General features: G+C 40.3%; 2 protein-coding genes across 2 annotated transcripts; both read left to right on the top strand.

Moving 5' to 3' along the window:
- The first annotated feature begins 264 nt into the window (after positions 1-264).
- On the top strand, positions 265-7397 carry polr1c (RNA polymerase I and III subunit C). Its single transcript, XM_073481863.1, has 9 exons — positions 265-339; positions 2104-2175; positions 2822-2929; positions 3166-3298; positions 4569-4700; positions 4878-5030; positions 5246-5395; positions 5809-5925; positions 6993-7397. Exons 1-9 carry the CDS (start codon positions 268-270, stop codon positions 7109-7111), a joined length of 1056 nt encoding a protein of 351 aa, XP_073337964.1. The 5' UTR covers positions 265-267; the 3' UTR covers positions 7112-7397.
- A 2319-nt stretch (positions 7398-9716) lies between these two features.
- On the top strand, positions 9717-22173 carry fbxo28 (F-box protein 28). Its single transcript, XM_073482441.1, has 5 exons — positions 9717-9921; positions 11756-11865; positions 13258-13396; positions 15043-15238; positions 18327-22173. The coding sequence occupies exons 1-5, from the start codon at positions 9742-9744 to the stop codon at positions 18836-18838; spliced, it is 1137 nt and encodes a 378-aa protein (XP_073338542.1). The 5' UTR covers positions 9717-9741; the 3' UTR covers positions 18839-22173.
- Positions 22174-24210: the final 2037 nt, after the last annotated feature.

Genomic DNA, 24210 nt, shown 5'->3' with positions numbered 1-24210 from the left:
TTTATAAATGAATGACAGTATTTATTAACCATTTACAAAATATTATTAACATCAATTGCAAACAATAAAAAAAAATGCTAATAATAGTTTAAAAATATGTAATTGTTTATTTTAATGATATGACAGATATTAAGATGAACATATCAAAGACCCAGAAAAAATACCGGGGGCGTGGCCTCACGTCCTGGACGGTCGCGACGGTCCTGAGAACAGCCAATCAAAACTGGAGCGGAAGTGTGGGCGGAGCAAAGCAGACTGCTTGGCAAAATGGCTGCGACCATGAAGAACGTGGAAGAGATTCGGAATAGAGTAATTCTTGGGGAATTTGGTGTGAGGAATGTAAGTACCGTCTTCTTAATGGATTTATGACAACATGATGTGCAGGCTGAAAGGTACAGGCCCGCGTCACCGTCACCGCGTGTGTGCAGAGCTGAGCACTAGCTGTCGCACACTTTACGGTGTGTGTGTGTGTGTGTGTGTCTGTGTCTGTGTGTCTGTGTGTTCGTTCAGGTAGGTTTGACATGAACTAACTTAATCAGGTTCATGTCGCTAAATGATTAGCGTCAGTACCTCGTGGGTAAATATACCATGAGTGTAAATACAAGTGTCATTGTAGAACAGTCAGCAGGCTGACATGTGTAACATGACCCTAAACTTCCTGTCATATCGCTGTCTGGACTTAAAGTACGACATTCTTGTTCATAACATAATTTATATAGTTACAACACCTGTATTCAAAATATTCGTATTGAAACTAATGATTTTGCTCTGGTATAGTATAGTCGGCTTCCCAATATTACCCAAATATTAATATATGACATCAGCCTTTACGTTAAAAATGTGTCCTTTTGGAGCTATTCAGTAGATGGTTAATGAATCTTTCCTCGTGTGATAAAAGTATAATATTATATCATAGTGACTGTTAGTCTGTTCAGAGAGTCTCAGCAACGACATTTGCCGGCCAGTCACAGTCACAGGTACAGGTACAGTCACAGTCCCAGGTACAGTCACAGTCCCAGGTACAGGTACAGTCACAGGTACAGTCACAGTCCCAGGTACAGGTACAGTCACAGTCCCAGGTACAGTCACAGTCCCAGGTACAGTCACAGTCCCAGGTACAGGTACAGTCCCAGGTACAGTCACAGTCCCAGGTACAGGTACAGTCACAGTCCCAGGTACAGTCACAGTCACAGGTACAGGTACAGTCACAGTCCCAGGTACAGTCACAGTCCCAGGTACAGGTACAGTCACAGGTACAGGTACAGTCCCAGGTACAGTCACAGTCCCAGGTACAGTCACAGTCACAGGTACAGGTACAGTCACAGGTACAGTCACAGTCCCAGGTACAGGTACAGTCACAGTCCCAGGTACAGTCACAGTCCCAGGTACAGGTACAGTCACAGGTACAGTCACAGGTACAGTCACAGCCCCAGGTACAGTCACAGTCACAGTCACAGGTATAGTCACAGTCCCAGGTACAGTCACAGTCCCAGGTACAGGTACAGTCACAGGTACAGTCACAGGTACAGTCACAGCCCCAGGTACAGTCACAGTCACAGTCACAGTCACAGGTACAGGTACAGTCACAGGTACAGTCACAGTCACAGTCACAGCCCCAGGTACAGGTACAGTCACAGTCCCAGGTACAGTCACAGTCACAGGTACAGTCACAGGTACAGTCACAGCCCCAGGTACAGTCACAGTCACAGTCACAGGTATAGTCACAGTCACAGGTACAGGTACAGTCACAGTCCCAGGTACAGTCACAGTCACAGGTATAGTCACAGTCCCACGTACAGTCACAGTCCCAGGTACAGGTACAGTCACAGGTACAGTCACAATCCCAGGTACAGGTACAGTCACAGGTACAGTCACAGTCACAGGTATAGTCACAGGTACAGGTACAGTCACAGGTACAGTCACAGTCCCAGGTACAGTCACAGTCACAGTCACAGGTACAGGTACAGTCACAGGTACAGGTACAGGTGCAGACTGCAGCAGAATATTCAGAAGAGCTCCATCAGAAGAAGCACTCCCAAATTTTCAAGTTACACCTTGGAGTAACAGCTGGTTGATTTTTTTTTTTTTGTGTGTTGCTTTTAGGTTCATACATCAGATTTCCCTGGAAACTACCCCGGCTATGATGACACTTGGGACATGCAGAAATTTCAAAAGGTACATTTCTGTCATTTTACAGCTGAAAGGTGCTTCTGGTGATGAGGAAGACTTTTGGATCTGTCTTTAAATTCAGTTTTTCCAGACTCCATCCATTCTATCCATCCAAAGTAGTCCAGATGTCCCTCTCCCCAACAGCGTTCTCCAGCTCCTCATAGGGGTCCCATGGTGTTCCCAAGCACAATGAAATATTTTATATGAACCACCTCATCTTGCTCCTTTCAACTTGAAGGAGAAGTAACTTTACCCTGAGCTCCCTCCTAGATGTCTTACCTCATATCTCTATGGGTGAGCCCAGACACAGGGTTTATTAGTGGACAGGGTAGTGAGACCCCTCCAAGTCCACAAAACATGTAGACTGGATGAGCACTAGAAAGCACTTAAGTAACCTTAAGAGAGATGCAAGAAATCAGATCTACAAAAAATCTCTAAATCTATATCTTAAAAATGTATTTGTACCTATCCATAAGAAGCTTAGGATGGTCAAACTGAAACATAATTTTAAATGACTAACAAGAAATAATGAATTTACTCTTATTTTCAGTCAAACTTAGTTTAAAGTGTCATTTGTGTTTTGAACCAATGAGCACTCAGACTGATATGTGATTACACTTCTATTACATGAAAATCTCCTCTCTGTTTGCAGAACTTCCGAATTGACATAGTGCATCTTGATGAGAGCAGTATGGAGTTTGACATGGTGGGGATTGATGCAGCCATTGCCAATGCCTTCAGAAGGATCTTGCTAGCAGAGGTGGGAGTCCCATTCAATCAGCTTTTTTCAGCTGTGTTATGTATCATATCTATAAACTAATCAGGTTTTTTAAAGCCATTTTCTACCCAGTTTGTTTTGTAAGTGACATATATGGAACTTGATGTGAAGACATGGTCAATTTTGTGTATCTGGGCAGTTTGTAAGAAAAGTAGTCTAAGTTTTTTTTTATTTCATGGAAGTTTATTATGAGAGCTTTGCATTATCTTTGCTTGTAGGTGCCTACCATGGCTATAGAGAAGGTGTTTATCTATAACAACACATCCATCGTCCAGGATGAAGTCCTGGCCCACAGATTAGGCCTTATCCCCATCAGAGCTGACCCTCGCCTGTTTGAGTACAGGAACACTGGTAAGACTACACAGTGAGCCATTCATACATAATGCAGTAGAACAGCAGCAGCTATGAAATGCTGATTTAATATGTACATGGTACAGTGTAATAACAGCTGTAATCTACTGACTTTTACGCCTTATTTCTCACCACCTACTTGCTCCAAATAATGGAGGCAGATTTGTTGCATTCATACTGTGAGCTGAATTTATAAGATTTGGTCAGAATTTTAGTCTAAAACATTCAAAAAATGAACTTATGTTATCAACAAAAATTGAAGACAACAGTTTAGTTATATTGGCAAAGACGTCTGTTTATTGTGTCCTAGAGATGTTTTCTGATGTTAGCATGCTAACCAGCTGTGGTTACTCCCCCGCTTCTTTGACAATGTAAGCTTAGGGGAAAGTCTTTGGGCCCCTGTGCATCACAAAACATTGCAATTGCACAGTTGGGCCACTATGTTGAATTGGCTTCAAAGCCTGGTGCTGTTCCTGAGGGTTTGAAAGGGCCATTTAGATCCACAGCTAATTGACTTACTTGCTAACGTCAAGTAGTCACTACAGTCAAAGAAATCTACAGCAAACAGTATATAGAGCAGCAGTTAGGGGTTATGCTGCCCCCTATAGTTTTGGAGCTACCTTTGAATTCTGGCCATTTCTTACAAATGACACCTTTTAAGGTATATTGACATGATATGTATAAAGGTTCATGTGATTGATTGACTGATCATCTCATCCATCACCTCAAAATAACATGGTGTTCTGGCGATACTACAGTGATTATAGAGAGTAGTACATATGTCTCTAACCAACCATGTTTAGTCGGTACAGACGCTGACATGCAGAGAGCACATTAACCATATAACAGACATGTACCCATTTTGGCTTTCGGTCACGTTACTCAGAGAATTGATTTGAATTTACTCCAGCTGATAATATCTACCACTGGTGAGCTCGGTAGATCTCAGTTTGTCAGCCAATCCAAAATGGAAGTGACTATTGAAACCAAAGCCTAGATATGAGGAACATGATAGCTACTAATGTGTTATACCAAGTTCTTAGGTGTCAGTATTGTTAAAAAAACTGCTATTGTTGTTGTTGTTTTTTTTACAGTTTTATTGTAGGGCTGTCAAATATCACATTAACATCAACAGTGCATCAAATATTATAAGACAGAAAACATCCAGTGTTAAGCTCTGCCTGTGTCTGTCATCCAGACTTCATAGAACCAGGGTTACATACTGTGCGTAAATCTCATTTAACATGTGGGGTTATGCTGTTTATTCCAGGTGAAGAGGCTGCAGAGGAGGAAGGTTCAGAAATAGACACAATTCAACTACAGCTGAAGATTAAATGCAGCAGGAACCCCCGAGCCAGCAAAGACTCCTCTGATCCACGAGAACTGTATCTGAACCACATGGGTAGGTCTCAGGTGACGACAAGTGAACCAACGATTACTGGTATTGTTTGCAGATACAGACAAATGAGTGATTGTTGAAAATGATCAGTTAGACGAGGGGGAGAGCATATCTATGCCAGAAAGAATATCCCTGGATAAGATCGAACATTAATGTGACCAACGATCTGTCTCGTCTCAGTTTATTCCAGGGACATAAAGTGGGTCCCCATTGGGAACCAGGCAGATGTGTTTGCAGACTCCAGCATCGGGCCGGTACATGATGACATCTTGATAGCTCAGCTACGACCAGGACAGGAGCTGGACATTATCATGCACTGTGTCAAAGGAATTGGTAAGAGCTTTTCAGGGTCTGAATCTCAGCACATTTTGACCTTCATGTTTCTGTAGTTAAATGTATATATTTAATATAAATAATATGAAAGTTACAACTCATCTCAGTGGGATACCTTACTTTTTCATATGCTGCATACTTCGACACATACTACATGTGCTTTGATCATGTTATCAGTCCAGACACCCAGATACTGAAGTGTGTTCTTGGTTCAGGTAAGGACCATGCTAAGTTCTCTCCAGTGGCCACAGCCAGCTACCGCCTCCTCCCAGAGATCACCCTGCTGGAGCAGGTAGAGGGGGAGAAGGCTGAACGCTTAAAGCGTTGCTTCTCACGAGGAGTTATCGACCTGGAAGATGTTAATGGTAAGAAAGACCTAATCTGAAATCAAATAGAATCCAACTCTACAGAGGACATGATGGAAAAACTAAATACGTGGACTTTTGGTCTGCAGGCGGTACTCCGCAAGTATGTAGCACAATTCCACTTTAGCAGCTGGTAGACTTTTCTTTAATTGAGAGAGAGACTTGTAGTGATTTAAGCAAGGGTTCAATGACTTGGGAAGTACAGGAAAAAACAGTCAAACTTTCCAGTTACAATCTTAAATTCTCAACACTCCATCATTTATATGACATAAATATCTTGGTCTGTTTTATTCAGTGATCAAGCAAGAATGGAAAGATTTTAGGATGGCAGTTGAGTTTAATTCTTGCTCAGTCTGCAGTGAGCCACTGGATCTGTAAATATCATCATTGTTTTCTTGTGTCATCTACCTCAGGGGAAAAGGTTGCCAAAGTGGTGAACAGTCGTCTGGATACATGCAGCAGGGAAGTCCTCCGACATGATGACTTGAAGAATGTGGTGAAGCTCGGGAGAGTGCGAGACCATTTCATCTGTATGTTCATATATTTAATTACTGCTTTAAAGACAGCGTTCAGACTCTGCAGCACTAAAATTCATTAAATCCCTGTAAATTAAAACAATAATGAGAATCAGGACTCACCTTTAAGGAAAAGTTTTAAGTGGAGAATTTTGAGTGGAGATCAATACCATTCTAATGAGGGTCATTCCAGACCATCTCACCTAGGTTCATGCATTTTCTTTAAAAAAAGTCATGTTGAAACTTCTTTTAATTTCATGTGACCTAGCAAAATTTTATAGCTGTACTCCATATACTTTTTTTAATTGCAAATCTTTGTTTGTAAGGTATTTTGACTATATATTTTCCCAAGAAGGACTTCTTTAATTATGTTGAAACTTTTTTGTGAAAGTGTTAATATGCAATGCATGCTGTAAGGTGTAACTTGCAAATTTCCTGATCCCAAAGAAAAGCAGGCTCAATAGGAAAACCGACAGTCAAAATAATTTTAAAAAGTGAATTTATCAGCTCCAAGGCTATATTTAGCAAGATGAAAGTCTTCATTCATGTATGAATTTTTTTGTTTGTTTGTTTTAAATTAAGCAATTGGTGAGGATTAGAATCCACATAAGAAGAACTGCAGAGATACTAAAAAAGGTTTAGGACAGGTATAACATTTGCAATGTCCCATGAATTTAGATTACATAAATGGATTTTTTCCAGAAATCCATGACATGAACTGGAAAAAGTTCTTAATTTTGGGTGAGTTGGCATGGAATGACTGATGTCTGTACAGTAAATAGAAAGCTATTGTGAGGAGATACGGAGTCAGACAACGTCATAATTCTTGACTATTGTTGATTGTGATGTAGTTCTGTGAAATAACAGCTGGTGCTCCCAAAACTACAATGACTTATTTCTATTTCTCCACCTGGTCAGTCAGCAAGTTAAGAAGAAATGAGTAATGTTGTCATGTGACTCCTCTGGTTCTTTAATTAAAAGTTAGGGGGAAATCAATTTATATCTTATATTGTAATTTCTTAAATGCATGTCTATAAAGCGATTTGTATTACTTATGTTGATGGATCTGCTTTCTCATACAGTTACTGTGGAGTCGACTGGCATCCTGCCTCCAGATGTCCTGGTCACAGAGGCCATCAAAGTCCTCATGGCCAAGTGTCAGAGGTTTCTCAATGAACTGGACTCTACTGACATCAAGTGAAATAACTGAGCATGCTCACACCCACCATAAAGGTTCTGACACTGACGTATGCCACAGCCTATCGGGTTGAATTGATGATACTGTGCTCACAGTTGAGTAGCTCTGTCTATAAAACTGACACTGAATTATCAGAATTTGCAAAGCCGATGTTATCATGGTGGGTAGACTTGTGTGTAAGTATGTATATACTGCTGTCTCTAGTTTTTTTATATGCCGTTCTTGAGTTGTTGAGCTCAGTTTTCTTTCAAAAAACATGAGGAATTTAATAAAAACATCATCAATAGCATTCCCAAGGCTGTGTGTTTCTCTACAATAAAGTACCAGGAATACGCCATTCTCATTTATCCCAATATTCCACAGATTGTATTTTCCTATCATATTTTATTGGGAGCAACACAACATCATGTCATTTTGGTGTATTTGTTGGCTGATAACAAGGAACTGCAGCACAGAAATGTTTGACATTAGAGACAGCGTCTCCATTTTCTTAAATTGCCCCCGGGGACAAATAAAGTATTTAGAATTGAACTGAATTTGCTTTTCCACTGAAAATGTTCCATTTCAACTGTAAAATGTCCTACACAGTTCATTATGGGCCACAGCCAGACACACAGCACAAATAAAATGTTTATTTATTTCCATATTTTATTTATTCAGTTAGCAATTATACCTGCAAATATTTTGCATCATGAAAACCTTTAACATAGTTTGATATTTCAATTCCAATGGGTTCCTGAGCAAAAGTTGTACAAATAACATTTTAAAAAACATCTTAGGATGTCGAGATACCAAGCATCACCCAAGTTTATGCGTTTACGCCGGCGACAGCCATCACTGGAGGCATAAAGTTTTACACTTGTCCATCCATTTCTCATGAAGGCAGTTGAGGGAATTTCTTCAAATTTGGCACATGCATCGTGGAAAGTGACAAAGTTTTTTTGCTCTAAATGACATAATAACCATCAGTATATAGAGGACCCTGTCTGACTCACTCGCAGGGAGGGATGATTTTTTCTGCTGGAAAGTTCACTGAAGTCTCGATCAGGAGGGCTGACTGTCGCGGTGATATTTTTCAATACAAGTTTCCAGAGACAGTAACTACAACAACACAATAATGGAAGGCGACAAAGACATAGTGAGTTAAAGTTTTTTGCTCTAAATCACGTCACATAATCATCGCCATTCAACTGCAGGAGCCACCTGGCTCTGCTGCCGGGGACAGACGCTGTTTTTCAGGCAGAAATGTGACGAAGAGTCGGTAGGACAGACAGGATGACAGAGGCTTTTCCACGTACGGATGCAGTATTTTTTTCCTCATATAAGTTGGCAAAGACAGTTACCACATTACTGTTGTCTGGTCCTGTAACGTTGCTTTGTCAGTTTAAGTGTGTTTCATTTCTCTTTTATTAGTTGAGTGAAGGATCTGTTTAGTTATCAGACTGTGAACACCATCAGACCAACACACCTGTTCTGGCTTTTACATTCACACAGCTGCCGGCTCGCCTCTGCTGCGGCTCTGATACTACCTCTGGAGGCAGATCAGAGTCGGAGCGAAACTGTCCCCCATCTGTGACTTTCACACAGACGGCGAGGCCAAGTATCAGTGCACGATTCCCCCACTGAAAGGGCAGTGTGAGAGGGACTACTGAATTGGTGACTCTAATCTTGGGTCTCCATCTTGAAGCTGTGTGTGAAGAATCAACATTTTACAATTGGTAGCTTCTTTGTGTTTATCAGAATCAGATTTATACAAGGAATTCGATTGATTTTTGTTTCTCTTAATGAACTTACACACTAACAGACATACAGCAGTAGTCCAACACAAGCTCATTGGTTTTGCTCATTGATCACAGGTGATTGTTGTTGCACCATGTGACAAAGCTCTCTATCTGTCGTCTGTACTTCTCCATAAAAATAGTCTCTTAAGAATGTTTCTTACTGGAATCAAACATGTCAATATAGTGATAATAATTTCACCAAAGTCAAGTGGTGTACAGCCTTTTAACAACTCTCCGCTTTTCTTGTTGAGAGGGTCAACAATGATTTGAACACAAGGCCTCTTCCTGCTGATTGAACCAGATGTAGCAGTTCATACGCCGGTGCCTTCTTCAGATATATTCTAACTATTATTATTGTACTGTACTACAGGCCCAGAAAATTCAAACAAGAACAGCAAACATAAAGAAATCATTGTTTTCTCAGTTCTGACTTCAGTTTGCAGAAGTGAGCTCAGGGACACAGCAGGAGCTTCATTGTCAAGATGCCCAACATCTGTAAAAGAGAAAGGACTCGTGCACTTCTCGATAGAAAGTATTCAACAACAGATAACATCAGCTGCTCCTATCTTAAATATCCTGTTCATACACAGACACATGGAAAAGACCTGAGGAAATAGATCATCCTCTGTGTTTATGATTCTCCATTATTAACAGAAACTCAGGTTTGTAAACTCGTTTAGTTTTTGCTCCCGTCAGTTCGGTTTTGTTTCCGATTAAATTACTAACTATCTCCATTACCAGCTGATATATTCAGTCCCTGATGAAGTCACTTGAATTGTTTCACTTTCTTAGTGCACGTAGCCAGCGCTCCTGTTTGAAACGTCACTTCCGCCTCCTCCTTCGCAAAGCAAGATGGCGACCGTCGTAGACAGAGTTGATGGATGTGTTGGGTCATTGGACTCAGACGCGGTGTCACCGAGACAGTCAAGCCCTCCACCGGACCAGAACAACCCGCTGCTAGGACTGCCCATCGTGGCCATTGAGACTATTCTCAATTTTTTGTCTTACGATGAGATCAGCCTGCTGCGCTCGGTAAGGGGAACAAAAACAATCCAGCTAGGAAGGGAACAAAGCTAACGCTAGCCGCATGCATTGCTTATATATGGATACTAGTTTTGTATCGTCGTAAATAATTGTTGATAGTATTTCTAGCCGGTGTTAAGTGTCTGTGCAGCCGTCTACCTGCAGCCACGGCCCGCAGTGCTTTTTGTGCTGTTATCTAATTAGCAGGACAGCCTAGCTAAGCAGTGCCTGGAATGATGTTACACGACACACAGACAGCAGAAGATGAATATCGATAGGAGGAAGGAAAACCCGAACGGTCTCAAATTTGACTCGTGTGTAGATGTTCCGACCCACCAGACATTGCCCGTCCCTTTTGTGGATAGAAAAGGTGCAGGTGAGGTTAGCTTGGAATCATTTATCAGTCTGTTTGCACACTGGCTGAGCCTTTCAGTGCAGCTCTTCAGCAGCCTCTTCATTCTGCCAGTGCTGCGCTGCTCTTGGAGGTTTAAACATGACTGCCATACAGGGTGACTGTATGGCAGTCATGTTGTGTTGCTTAATACAGTTCTTGCCATGCAAAATGATCAGCCTCATCTTGTGCCTTTCATGCAGTCTTTGTTCTGAATGAGTGACTAAATGGCCCCCGAGCACAGACATGTAACAAGTCCCCTCCCAGCTAGCTTTAAATACACTTCAGACAGACTCTTGCATAGGGGCCCTCAGGCCTGTAACCGGTAGGCCTGTGGTTCTGAATGTGAGACCTCTGCATTGATTTTAGAGTCAGAGACTAACAACAGGAAGACAAAATAAAAAAAAATAAAAAAAGTGTTTCCTCTTTAATACTCCCTAAAGTATCTCCTCTGGTGAACATTAAAGCCCTATTCACGAGGGACTAGAATTACCTGTGGACCTCTGGTAATTAGTAATAATTGCAGAGGACATCTTTAATACATGTCCATGAGCTATGTCTGTAATTTGTCAGTTAGAAATTCCACTGCATATTTCCACCAAATACACAGGTCATGTGATAATGTTGGTATGTCAGTGATTTGGGGTTGTATTTCTGTTTAAACATCAGTTTTCTGTTGTCTAAACAAAAAAAATTGCTCACAGCTCATATTATGTTGAACATCAGTCAACAGCTGTCCTGTGATAATGGCTGTATCGGTGTTTAAATGTGATGAAAGAGAAGGTTAGGAATGACAATATGTAGTCATATTCAAGTACAACCACAAAGCAACTTCTTCTTGATCTGCAAATGTGTATTTATGCTGTAACATATGCTAAAGTGGGCAAATCAACTCTAAATTATATTATTAATGTGGCTGCTGAAGAACAGACGCTTCACTTCTGAAAGTTTATGTTACACAGAACTTTGACATCATATCCAGAAGATAATGTCAGTAAATAGGAGTAAAATAAAGACTTAACTAAACAAAACACAAACATAGGATTGTCATTCGAAATCACATGAGGTCCCTGGTTTTACTAGTGCTGTCCGTATTGGGCTTAAGTTAGACTTTTAGCCAGTACTTTTCAAATGATCTATCTTATTTGAGCTAACCAAAAATGGTAAGTGAATGGGTCATGGGATGCATATGTAACTTGTGAAACAGGATAATCCTCCTGTTGACCATACACTGGAGGGAATAGTTTGGCAGATTACAAGAGGATAGTAAACATGTCCTCAAGATCATGAATAAGTTTGTCAAAACAGCCACCCCCAAGTGTAATCATAAATGCCAAGTTCAACTGTAAAAATGGCAATACTAGAGACTAGAGGTACAACACTATTTCACTATTTTTCTTATAAAACGGATTACCTGTTGTTCACCTGTTTTCTCTTGTTCGTCTTCTCTAGGTGTGTAAGCGAATGGACATGATTTGTCAGCGTGTCCTGAATCAGGGCTTCCTGAAGGTGGAGCGTTACCATAGTCTGTGCCAGAGGCAAGTCAAAGCCCAGCTGCCCAGGTCTGTATCACTCAGCACAGCCTCAAATTGTGGAATAGACATGGACATAGATTGCACAAATGTTTCTGAAGACTGGATTGGAGTTAATGTCTTCCTTCACTTACCAACTGTGGGTCTTTGGCCCTCTTGTGGTCAGGAATGGTATTGCAGGGGGCAGGGGAAGATTTTTAAAATTGATATATAGTTTTTTTTCTAACTTAAAATAATGTGTAATCTAATATATTTCTTTCCACTTGAAAATGATCCTAAAAAGGTTACAAAAGAAACGTAATGTGTGTCTAACATGAATTTCTGTAGACCAGGGCTGTCGAAAATGGGGCCTGTGGGCAAAGTTAGCCTGCCTAAATGCCAAATTGAGCACCACTAGTGGTCGCAGTTCGGCACAAGCATGTTAGACCAAAACAAACCACCCCACAACCACACCGCCTTCTCCACCGCCGTCATTCTCAGCAGCACAGAGGTTCCAACAGGAGGTGGCTCACATGCACTAACCTGCACATGCAGCCAAACTGGCTCCAAAACAAAAAACAGAGAAGCTCAATGCTAACACACAGAGAGGGAGTGTGACATCACACTCTGCTACTCCACTATATCTGTACATAGTAAATAGTTGTTTCCTGACATCTAGTGAGGCTGAATATTGAATATTGGACCTTTTCATAATCTAGGCAGGAAGAGCAGCGTGACACAAGAAGTCAGTCAATTAAGTAAACTTGGGATCCTGGTGCCATTTTGCATTTTTACAATACAATAGCTGTTTGCTCTTGGCTTGTGGCCCGCCAATACATTTCATTTGTTGGTCTTCCAAGGGAAAACATTTGGACATCTCTGCTCTAGACTCAAGCTGACAGCATTTAAACAAGCCTGGAGCTGAGCTTACAACTTGTCTGCACTGGCCGTGGTGAAAGCGGCATGTCAGCAACTAAACAGCAGAAGCTTCAGTCCTCTCTGTGCTGGAGGGGTTCAGGCACAGCACTGCTGTGCACTCAGAACATTGTACACCAGTAGTAAGACAAGAATTTACTTAAAGCCTGAAAGAATTCTTCAGGTTGCAGATAGGCCTGTAAAGGAATAGCTGATATGCAGCTACTGGCCAGTGTACACAGCTCTGCTGAATAAAACTGAAGCATACTATACCTGCTCAATCAGACACACGTGAGATAGGCCACTGAAAAACGCAGTTGAAATATGTCTGGTGTTCACTGGACACAGAGAGGATGGGTTTTCATTCTCTTACAGCAGAAATGAAGAAACACAGCTGGTTGGCTGTTTGGTGTATTTTCCAGATGTATTTCAGGCTATGTGGCTTAGTTGTGTCTCTTGAGGCTCATTACAAGGGGTCCAATACTCAAACCTGTCTTCACCAGTGTGTTTATCATGATGTGTCTCCAGGCGAGAGTCAGAGAGGAGAAACCATTCACTGGCCCGTCATGCTGACATCTTGGCTGCCGTGGAGACGCGCCTCTCTCTGCTCAACATGACCTTCATGAAATATGTCGACTCCAACCTCTGCTGCTTCATCCCTGGAAAGGTCAGCACAGGTGTCTGTGGCCCACAAACGGCAGTAACAATAGTCTTACAGACTTATCAACTCCTAATGCCTCATAAAAATGGTTCTTTTCAGTACAGCCGCAAACTCACATTAATGACAGGTTTATTTTATGCATGATGTGATGTCTTAGATGCACTCACAGTTTATACCCCGAGTTTTGGTCTTGTGTAGAGACAACAAAAAATTTGTCCCCGTCCTGTAAAGATGATAAGTCCATGAGGGGGTGTTATTAGGAGTAAGATCAGATTTAACCGCTAAATGGTGTAGCTTGATATTTGGCTTATTGGAAGATCTGAATTTCTTTGAAATTTCCTAAATAGCAAATATGTTAACATTTACAGGAGGATATAAGACTGTTATTTTAACTACAAATGATCAGTTTAATAATTTGAGTGAAAAGTTGAATCTTTGAAAAATGTCCATGAATTTCACAATATCTTTATAGTGTTTGGTATGTCCACCTTTTGCTTTATGACATCATGCACTCGAGCTGGCATGGACTCCACAAGTTTGTGTAAAACCTGCCGATTCATGTTATCCCAGCATGATTTAACAGTGTTCCAGAAAGCTTCTTGTGATGTCATAGGATGCTTGGCTTTCTCAGTCTTAAATTGTCCCCTTAAATGTTCAAAGAGGTTGAGGTCAAGTGACTGTGGAGGAAAGTCCATGACAGTCAGGACTCCTTGGTCTTCTTTGGTCTTCATGTAGTTCTGTCAAAGCTTTGAGTGTTTGGGCTCATATTTGGAGACCATGCCAGCTCGAGTGTATGCTGTCATTAATGCCAATGGGGACATACCAATATTAAGAGATAGAAATTCATTGACCTTTTACAAAGATTTAACTTTTCACTCAAACTGCTAAGCTGATTTTATCATTTGAAATGAAAAATAATAATACATTCAAAAGAAATACAAAATATAAATATTTGAACTGGTGGTCTAGACCGTACTACACATCATTCTACACAGTGAATTTCCAACATTCAAATGGAGGAAAAAGAAAAAAAAAACACTAGAGGAAAAGTAACATTGAATACACAGCAATACTTTTTAAATGTACCATCCCTATCTTGAGAAATGGAGTCAAGTACACAACATGCTATTGAGTGAGATTTTGTCAATTTAATTTATGTCAGTTTGATTTGAGTGATGTTTTCTTGCAGCTGGAACCTCAGGTTTCCTTTTAGCTGTCCATAGTAATCCTATCAGTTATTATTAACACAGGTCGAAATTGTGTTTTACTGTATCAGGGTTTGTGTATCAAAGTGACACAATACCCACTGTATTGTTTCATGGACTAACAAACGTCCAAGTAAGACAGGCTCGAAGACAGGTTCAATATTCAGTCAGCATTTTGGCACCATCTCTTCTGATATACATGTTATTTCCCTGCCGTCGATGCTTATTCTGTGTTAACTGAATTTAACATGTACTCTAAGGTAACACATTTTAAATTCTGCATGTGTCGACTTTAAAAGATAGACAACTATGATGTGATGAACACAAAGAGCCCAGTTTTTCAGCTGCCCATGCAGTTGTTTGTGTTTAAGTCATGTCTGTTGGGTGTTATCTGGTTTTGTTGTGTTATTTGTGATGTCCTGATCATGTACTGTTGTGTGTTGTCAGGTGATAGATGAGATTTACCGCGTGCTGCGCTACGTGAACTCCACTCGAGCCCCCCAGCGAGCTCATGAGGTTCTGCAGGAGTTGAGGGACATCTCCTCCATGGCCATGGAGTACTTTGATGAGAAGATTGTTCCCATCTTGAAGAAGAAGCTTCCAGGGGCCGACCTGTCCGGCCGCCTCATTGGCTCTGCACCAGGTAAACAGACATGTGCTTGTCCTGGCTAAAGTTAGACTTCAAAAGAAAATTTAACCCAGAGCAACTCCCATTACCTCTGCTCTCAATAAGATGGTACCAATATGTAGTTAAAATGGAAACTTTTGTAGTTTCAGTCACAATTTAAACATTGGTTATCATTGATGGTTGAAGCTTCTCTGTTAGATGTTTGTTTTTAAAAGAGTGTTTAGACAGCTAGATATGAACTATTCAGCACAAGATGCCTTTTTTCTCATTAACAAAAGAAACAGGTGTTTATAGCTTAAATACATAAAAACACAAATTTGAACATTTGGTGCAGCACATTGGGCATAATTTTGACAGAGGTTCCCATTACAAATTAAACTGAAGGCAGACACGAGCCTTGTACCGCTAAGTGTCGGGGGAATGGCAGCTGTGGTCTTGTTACTGGAGGTTGGCTGACACAGCTGTCAATTTTTTATGACTATTGTACACTGCATGAATGAGTAAGTTATTATTTCCTGTGTGGATTATTTGGCACTTGAGATGGAGCTGTTAGTCAATAAGTTAGTGATCCTAAGAAACTTACTATTTTCATGATCCTTAAATAGTTTCTGTCATTTTTCAGCAAAAATGTCAAATATTTGCTGCCTCCAGCATTTAAATATTTCTGACAGTAAATTCAGGGTCTTTTGGGCAGAAGACTTCCCTTTGGGCTCCGGGAAATTTTGATTTTAACAATTTATTTGACATTTTATATACAAAACAATTGATTAGTTGTGACAATAATCAGCAGATTAATCACTGATGAAAATAATTGTGTCCCTACTGGAGATGACATATTGATATGTATGTGTTACCTTGGCTTCACTTCCTGTTGCCAGCAGGTGGTGCTACATAAGTGAGGTATTATTGCAGTGATGCATTAAATGGAGGTCGTCTGACATAATTTTAATGTTAATATTGGACTTTGAGTGAAGGAGTTAAATACCACGTCCTGTGTCCACTATGTGGCGCTAGAGAACACACACTAATTATGCATTATGTTGCTGTATATCAAGTGTATACCACACAATGTAAACGTGATGTAAACTGAATATTTGTAAAGTTAGGCATGTTTACTGTTGCCAGTGGGTGGTGCTATGACTATGACTCAATATTTGCATGTAGATATCTTCAGGCTGGGATGCTTATCAAGCATGTCAAATTTGGGGCAGGTTTGTCAATGTTCAGTCAAGTTACAACAACTTCCTGTTTTTTTTCTCAAAGTCTTAAGATTGACTGAAGCTGACTACATTTGAGGTGGATATACTTGGAGTTCACAAAAGTAATGCACATGTAAATGGAAAAAGGTGCACATCAAACAAACATTAAATTAAAAATGTTCTGCTTTATGTTGAGTGTAGAGCACGGCACCAAGAGGCTTTTTTTTAAGTTTGGGGATTTTACAGTACTCGGTAGTCATGGGTCAGCCCACACCCATCTTCAAACTTTGCCTTCATTTTGATCTGAACTACACACCTGTAAAGCTTCATGACTGCATCTTGCACCGTCATGGTGCTATCACATTGACAAAATGTGTTCACAGACAGACATATCACCTGGCTAGTACTCAAAACCGCTTCTGTGGCTGGTTCCTACTACAGTAGGTGTCACCAGAACCACATTTTGCCATGATGAAACACACACAGACTCCCAAGTTGAAAACTTGACCAGACACACTGTCATGTAATCACAGTATCTGAGAACCTTGGCCAGACTTTACAATAATATCGTAAATTAACCCTGACAGTACAGTGACTATAAATGTAATATTCAATATGACCATGAGAACTTAGCTGAAAGCAACTACAAAGAACTTTTATTTTTTGTTGATTCTGGCCCCTGTGGATTGTTTGCGCACCCCCTCCTCATGTCATAAAGATCTTGTAAAGATCCTGGTCTGCCTAGAGCCAATGAATAATTTCAGCAGGTTTTGAAATGCCTGCGTCTAGCAGGATTGGGACACTATCGCGTTGACAAAATCTGTCCAGAAATTCCTTTTAGTCTAAGTTGCTATGGTCATTGGAGGCAGTGGTAGCTTAATCCCTGGATCAGAAGCGCTTGCCCCTCCCCCATTATCACCACTGAGGTGCCCTTAAGCAAGGCCCTTAACCCCAACTGCTTCAGTGGCTGGCAGATCAGACTGTGGTTGTACTGAGCAGCTTCCAGGTGTAAATGGGAAACTGTGAATGTGATCAGGGCATTCCTGAGCATTGCTCTCAGTGAAACTCTCCTAAATAAATTAAGGTTAAAAAATGTATATATTTAATATTGTTCTACTCTTTACAGTCACTGTGTAAACAGGGTTAATAAAAGGATTAAGCTTTTAAAACTCCTCATAACGTGTATGCAACTGACATGACGTCATTAATTCTCACTATGGTTCTCAGATTCTGTTGTTTCCTTCTCACAATGTCACTGAATTCAGCATTAACTGTTCACCTGAATCTGATGAAGTAATTATGGTATCATTGTAATCCTCGACTATCAAAACATAGGGGTAGACATCACCTCGTCTGTGTTATCATGTTTGGTTCAGGAGATATGCAAAATATATAATTCAGTTATGGCAAATAAAAGTAAAATGGCCGCCATGTGGCAGTTTTGCGATGGCCCCATTTCTGAAAAAATGTGTAGTTTCAGAGTTTCATGCTTTTGTGAAAAACTGAACGATTCACCTCAAATTTGCAGCATATCACCTGGACTATTGGGTATGGGTGTTGAGTTTCCTTCATCTCCCTTCGCAGGAGGGGCATTGTAGTAATTAACTGAAACTAATTAATTGAAAAAATGACTGACAGAAAAAAAATTGTCAATAAACATTTAGTAGTAGTAATTAGTAGTATTAATTGGATTTAAGGCATACTTTGCAATAGTTTGTGTCCCCTTGTGCGCTTAGAGCAGTAATCTTCCAAACAAAGATCACTTCTCATGCTCAATATCAGCCAAAATAAAATGTCTTGGCCTGTTGCATTTTAGCTTTCCTCTTGCAGAATCTCTTCTGTTTTGCATTTTTTTATACCAGTAAAATCCTTCAGACCTCTGACCCTCTGTCCTGTTCCCTCAGTGGCAGGTCCATCAACCTCCCTAACCACCATGTCTCTGCTGGCCAAGAACACGCCATCGCGCTCAGAGATGACCAAAGTGCAGCAGCAGGTGAAGGTGAACGGGGCGTCAATGACAGTACTGCGAAGGGAGATGCAGGAAATTCGTGTCAAGCAACTGGAGCAGCAGAAGCAGCTGCAGGACCAGGAGCAGAAGCTGCTGGAACAGACCCAGGTGATCGCTGAGCAAAACGCCCGCCTGGCCGAGCTGGAACACAAGCTCCGCGAACTGATGGACAGTAGTGCTGCTGCTATGGGAGGTCCCAGGCCCAGCACAGCTGTCCCCTCCACGTCCAGCAGTGCTGCTGTGTCTTCCACTGTTGCCAGCACGTCTGGTACTGTGTTGCCAGGTGGCAGCGTGGCCGCAACCTCTCTACCCTTAGAGCCAGAGGGCGAGGGAGGGTCATCACTCAAACGCACCAGAAAGAGCTCAGACCTTCCACGACAGTCCAAACGACTGCGCAGCAAGAAATAAGAGACTCAGTGTGTCATTTAGTTGAAGTTTTGTTTTTTGGTTTCTGGTCTGACCGATCACACCTTATCCCCGATCCCTGCGTCACTCATCACCTGTACTGTCTAAGATGAACCAGGAGTATCCCTGTACACTTTGCTTTACCAGTGTTCTCTCTCTGCTCTGTACATGGGACTTATGGACAAGAAGAAAAACGTAGAATATCACCCAACTTATCCTTACAAACGTTCTTACCCACTTAACTAAATCAGTATATGGGCAGGAGGTCTGCCACATGCAGCGACGAACATGATAACACTTTATAATAAATGTTAATAATAAATGTAAATGTATATTTAATTTAACTTTAGTTAATAGTTATTTAACTGTTAACAGTGAAATGCATTGTAAACCATTCACTAAGCAATTGTAAAGTTTTATAAACACAAGTTGGAACTTTATAATGGCCATCTAAATAATGTTTATAGATGAACTCCACAGTATTATAAATATCTGTTAAAACTTTTAGTAAACAATTGCTTGATAAATGGTTTATAAATCATTTCATTGTTAAGAGTCAAATAACTATTAACTTTAGTTGAATTAACATACATTTGCCATTTATTAATGATGGTTGTTATAAAGTGTGACCAAGAAGACTATTTATTGAAGGTTACATTAAACAACTGTACAGATTTTAAATTTTTCTAAGAGGCTGACGTGATTGCAAAAAAAAAAACGGTTTACCAAGCGAAAAATCTGATTGTCTTTGAATTAACACAAGTCATGTTGCTCATGTGATCAATGCAGTTCATATGTCTGAAATCAAATCTGCCAGGAGATTTTATTTCGGAAACACACACGAGTCATAACAGGCCTTAAATTTCAACATAATTGAATCAGTGAAATAATCCGTGATCTCCTTTCCATTTTCACATGGGTAGGAAGTCTAAATCCGCAAGCATTCATGTCATTCACAGTTACTGCTTTCTAACTTAGGCCAAGTGCAATAAAAATCATCTACAAAGTAATCAGTATTCCTTACCAGTAGCCTGGTTTGTCCATCCAGCATTGCTGCTTAGGTCAGTTCAGTTCAGTCTAAAAACGAAGGATGATCTTAAAGAAGGAAGAAGGCATTGTTCAGGTAACATTAATCAAGTGTCATCTGCTGACTCTTGCTCCCCTGCCTGTCAGCGGTGCAACATAGAGGTAGATTATAATTAGTGAGGGGATTTTTCTTTCCACTGTGCCTCTGCAGCCACTGACTGATATCCCTGTCCTCTGATCCTTAGATTCTTTCAAAAGTTTCCAGCGAGAGCAGACCTTTTAGCTCTGGTGTGCCTGAAAGCACCTGATGTTCATGCTTCTCTTTTATATGCGATGTTGCTGTATGTGTTGTATTGAGGAGGACAAAGAAACTAATGTTAAAACAATATTTGGCATCTGTCCTTTGAGGATCATACTAGTGTTTTTACATATTACAGCCTATTTACTACAATAACTACAGCTCAGTACAGTGAAACATGAGAAACCCTGAGTTTGACAGTTATTGAATGTGTTTCTACTTTCTACCCAACAGCCATTGATTTACAGTCATTTCACTGCAGAAACCTGCATGTCATGACTTGCCTTGATTTTGAAACTATAAAAAACATGGCTGCTGTTGCTAGAGACTTTTTTACAATGTTCTTCTTCAGAATGAGAGAAAAACACAATGCAATTGCACAATCATACTTTTACAATTTCCAATGATTAAGACCTCCAGATGTTGTTTATAGCTCTGGAAAAGCTAGTAAGTGGACATTTATGTATATTTTTTCATCAAACTTCTGTTTCTAGTTTCACAGTATAACCTTAACTTAAGATCCACTTCCTAGTTCTTTTCAGAGCTTTCAGCTGCATCTCATGGCCGTCAGTGGATGGAGTTTGGTCTGTTTCCAAGGATGAACAAGAACAAACGTTGACACTCAGTTTCTAGAGACTGTGAATCAGATCATCATATATAGTGCTGACATTATGCCAGATTACACCAACACATACCTGCTGGACTCAGACACTTAGCGATTCCTCGGCTAATAATTGTAGCAGACGGCTAGAAATTGAGAAAAAGACTTTTATGGTCCTTTAAGGTGCAACATGTTGACCTGGCTACCTATGTGGAATTATTACTCCAAAACAATAGGGCGCAGCATATCACAGAGTAACCACTAGCTCCTGCAAACTATAGCTGCTATTGGATACTTGATGTGCCCAACTAGCCGTGCAGCTAGCTATCTGGACTGGGGTCTAAAAGCAGTGGGGGAGTGTTGGTGTTTACACCACTAGCACAGGAGCTTTGGACCGTGACACACTGGGGCTAGCTGGTTACCGTGCCATCTTCAGTAGATACCTCTGCAACAATACGTAGACGTCATTACACTTCAAAACATTTCTTATCATTCTGTTGATAATTTTAGTTCATGTTTGAATGTTGTCAACTAGAATTCTTACATATTGCACCTTTTAAAGTCGAAGCAGAAATTATATAAGATTATGAAAGTATACTGTCTATGTAATGACTTTCAAAGGGTCTGTCTCTCTTTATCTCTAGTGCCATGCTTGTTTTGTTTTTGCTTATGTAGAGATAAACCTGTGAGACATCTGCCTCGGCCCCAAAATAAGGGAAGTGAATATCATTAAGCATAACTGCATGGATGGAAACCGTCAGAGGGAAGTAAGAGAGAATGGTGGCACTTTTCCATGTTGTAACACCAACTTTAGAAGTGAAGTTTAAAATCAGCCCATTGACACTGGTTTAAGGGAGCTACCAGAACATATGACTGGTTTGCAGCCACAATAGAGTGGTGCTGGAAATGTCACTGCTAAACAAAAAGGCTCAGAGTCAGATTAGTTTCCCCAGCTGTTGTCGAACTCCCCTGTGCAGCGGTACTCTTCTTCTCTCCTGTACAAATTCATCTCTTGCCTTGTAAGGCTAGGTTAGCTGTGAGCCCATATTGTGGCAGCACTTTTGTTTTCTTTGTTTGAAGCTTTTCTGTTGTTTGGATGACCTGAACCACTCATGGCATGAACCTTTGGTAAAGAAACTTTGGAAATACAGTTCACGTGTTGGTGAACACTCGCGTGTATTATAATGACACACAAGAAGATATATCTAGTGGCTTAATTTGAGACTGCGTCTCAGTTTAGAAAAAAATACTGTAATCTTCATGTACTTTAAAGTGTAGATTGTGAATTATTTCATGTATGTATACCAAGAGAACTATCTTTTGGGTTGGCCAACTTGGGGCTAACTGTACGGTTTTGTTGCACACATTACTGTTACAAATGTACAAATCAAACCTATTAAAAACTCAACTTAACTTATCTCTGTATGTTTAAACCCATTACAGGCTTTATTTTTACAGCTCTTGTTCTACACCCTTTATCATTATGTGGGTGAATTTATATTGTTTATATATAAAGGGGTACTCCAAAGATTTAGTTTAGCAAGTTTATAAAGTTGGTGAACTTGTGAGAGACACAATAAAACAAGACTAACAGCCAGCCATAGGGACTTAGTGAGGCTGGTAGTGCCCTAAGCGGAATGCGGGGACAAATACAGCAGGTATAATATTTACCTTGTTTACCATCTTATGTGTTAGCTTGCTAACATTAGCAACTAGCTCAAATACAACTGAGGCTTATGATAATGCCGTTCATTTTGCAGATATTTGGCCATAAACCAAAGAAGTAGACAAAAGCAAAAAATATTTCAAATTATAAAATGAATTTAATTGCCATTATGCAACACAAGATTCTATAATGGCATTTCTGTTGTTATTCCCTAAGATACATACACACAAAAACACAAAAAATGATAGAGAGACAAAACAAAAATAAACAATTCATGGCGGACTGTGGTGGATGAGTTCAGGAACGTCACATGATGAATGAAGCTGTTCTGTAATCTGGTGGTATAGCAGCGGATACGTCTATCTTTTTCCAAATAGCAGCAGGGTGAACTGACTGTGGCTGGGTGGGTGTTGTCTTAAAGTATCTTTGGGCTCTGTGCAGGCATCTCACTTCACTGATGTCACTGATGCTCTGTATATGGTACCAGTGATGTTCTGGGAGGTTTTAATCATTGCTGCAGAGCCTTCCTGTCCTGGGCCCTGATGAACCATGCCAGTGTGTGATGTTTCCAGTCAGGATGCTTTCTATTGCTCCTCTGTGAAAGTTGACTAGAACTTGGCACAGAAATGTAGCCTTCTTAAGTTTCATTAAGATGTAAAGCCTTGTCTGTGCCTTTTCTTTTTTTATACCAGGGTGGCCATTGTGACATTACACATATTCATCACAAATTGTTCATCTAAAAATATCCATTAGTGCAGCTTTAAAATCTGTGGAGTGCCCCTCAGCTGCTGATTTTAGGTGTTGTGGGAGCTGGTTGCACCTATAAACGTTCTCCTAACTTGTCCCTAAGCACAGACATAATATAGAATTCATCTGTCAATACTTCAAGTACAAAACTTTGTGCATTCTCATTCGGTCACTGTAACCCACACTGCCTTCTGTAAGTGTCTTTGAGCACCCAACTATCTATAACTGTACCTGACTCGGACATGGTTTTGAGACAACGTGGCACAAAGACACAATCCAGAGAACTATGGTGCCTTTCTACCCCAACTGCAGAGTTCACATTTTTTGCATTCCAAGTACAGGTCACATAGCTGAATGTGTCACATCTTGCACTTAGCAAGTGTGGCACAAAACAGGAAGCGCTCCATTGTTATATGTTCTACAGCTGCAGCAGCCCTGCACTTAGATAAGCTGGAGAGAAACAGCAGTGTTATGTAATGGCATTACAGCCAAAGATGTGTCTAGAACAATTTATACAAACTGCAAAATGCTCTTCTTAAAAATGGATTACCTCAATACCAATAATATGCAAATAAAGACCAGAGAAAATAAACATCAATAAGACAACGTTTGTTTAATCTTAATAACGAGCGTGTATCCTGTAAGGATACTTGGGAGACTCAGGAAGTGTTGTCATGTGTGCACATGTGCACAGTTATGGACTAGAATATCATTCTTTATTTTAAATTTGTAATCCCGTTAGTAATCCCCCTTTTTACTGAATATATCTGTAATCTAATTACATATTTTGTTCTGTAACTTTACTGGCATACAGTTATCTTTATCAGTAAAGTATTTTCTTATATTCTTTAATCTTGTTCATATCGCCCCTTCTTTTGGCTTCAACAGAATTCACTATAATTTTGCCCATCCTTTTATATACACACAGAGGCTATCTGTTACGTAAATCACATTTTATTCAATTATTTACAAATGCTAAACAATCCAAATATCTAAAGCTAAAGTTCTAAAGAACCACAAACAGGAAGGGGAAGCAT

The sequence above is a fragment of the Pagrus major genome, chromosome 15 (genome assembly GCF_040436345.1).
Source record: "Pagrus major chromosome 15, Pma_NU_1.0".
In the NCBI taxonomy this organism is placed as follows: domain Eukaryota; kingdom Metazoa; phylum Chordata; class Actinopteri; order Spariformes; family Sparidae; genus Pagrus; species Pagrus major.
The sequence above is the reverse complement of the archived record's forward strand: the minus strand, read 5'-3'. Positions and strand labels throughout refer to the sequence as shown.

Excerpts from the sequence above, each read along its gene's own strand:
- polr1c (XM_073481863.1), top strand. The coding sequence starts at position 268 with ATGGCTGCGACCATGAAGAACGTGGAAGAGATTCGGAATAGAGTAATT. Across the intron at positions 2,176-2,821 it reads ACATGCAGAAATTTCAAAAG|AACTTCCGAATTGACATAGT; the intron begins GTACATTTCTGT and ends CTCTGTTTGCAG. Across the intron at positions 3,299-4,568 it reads GTTTGAGTACAGGAACACTG|GTGAAGAGGCTGCAGAGGAG; the intron begins GTAAGACTACAC and ends TGTTTATTCCAG.
- fbxo28 (XM_073482441.1), top strand. The coding sequence starts at position 9,742 with ATGGCGACCGTCGTAGACAGAGTTGATGGATGTGTTGGGTCATTGGAC. Across the intron at positions 9,922-11,755 it reads AGATCAGCCTGCTGCGCTCG|GTGTGTAAGCGAATGGACAT; the intron begins GTAAGGGGAACA and ends CGTCTTCTCTAG. Across the intron at positions 13,397-15,042 it reads GCTGCTTCATCCCTGGAAAG|GTGATAGATGAGATTTACCG; the intron begins GTCAGCACAGGT and ends GTGTGTTGTCAG.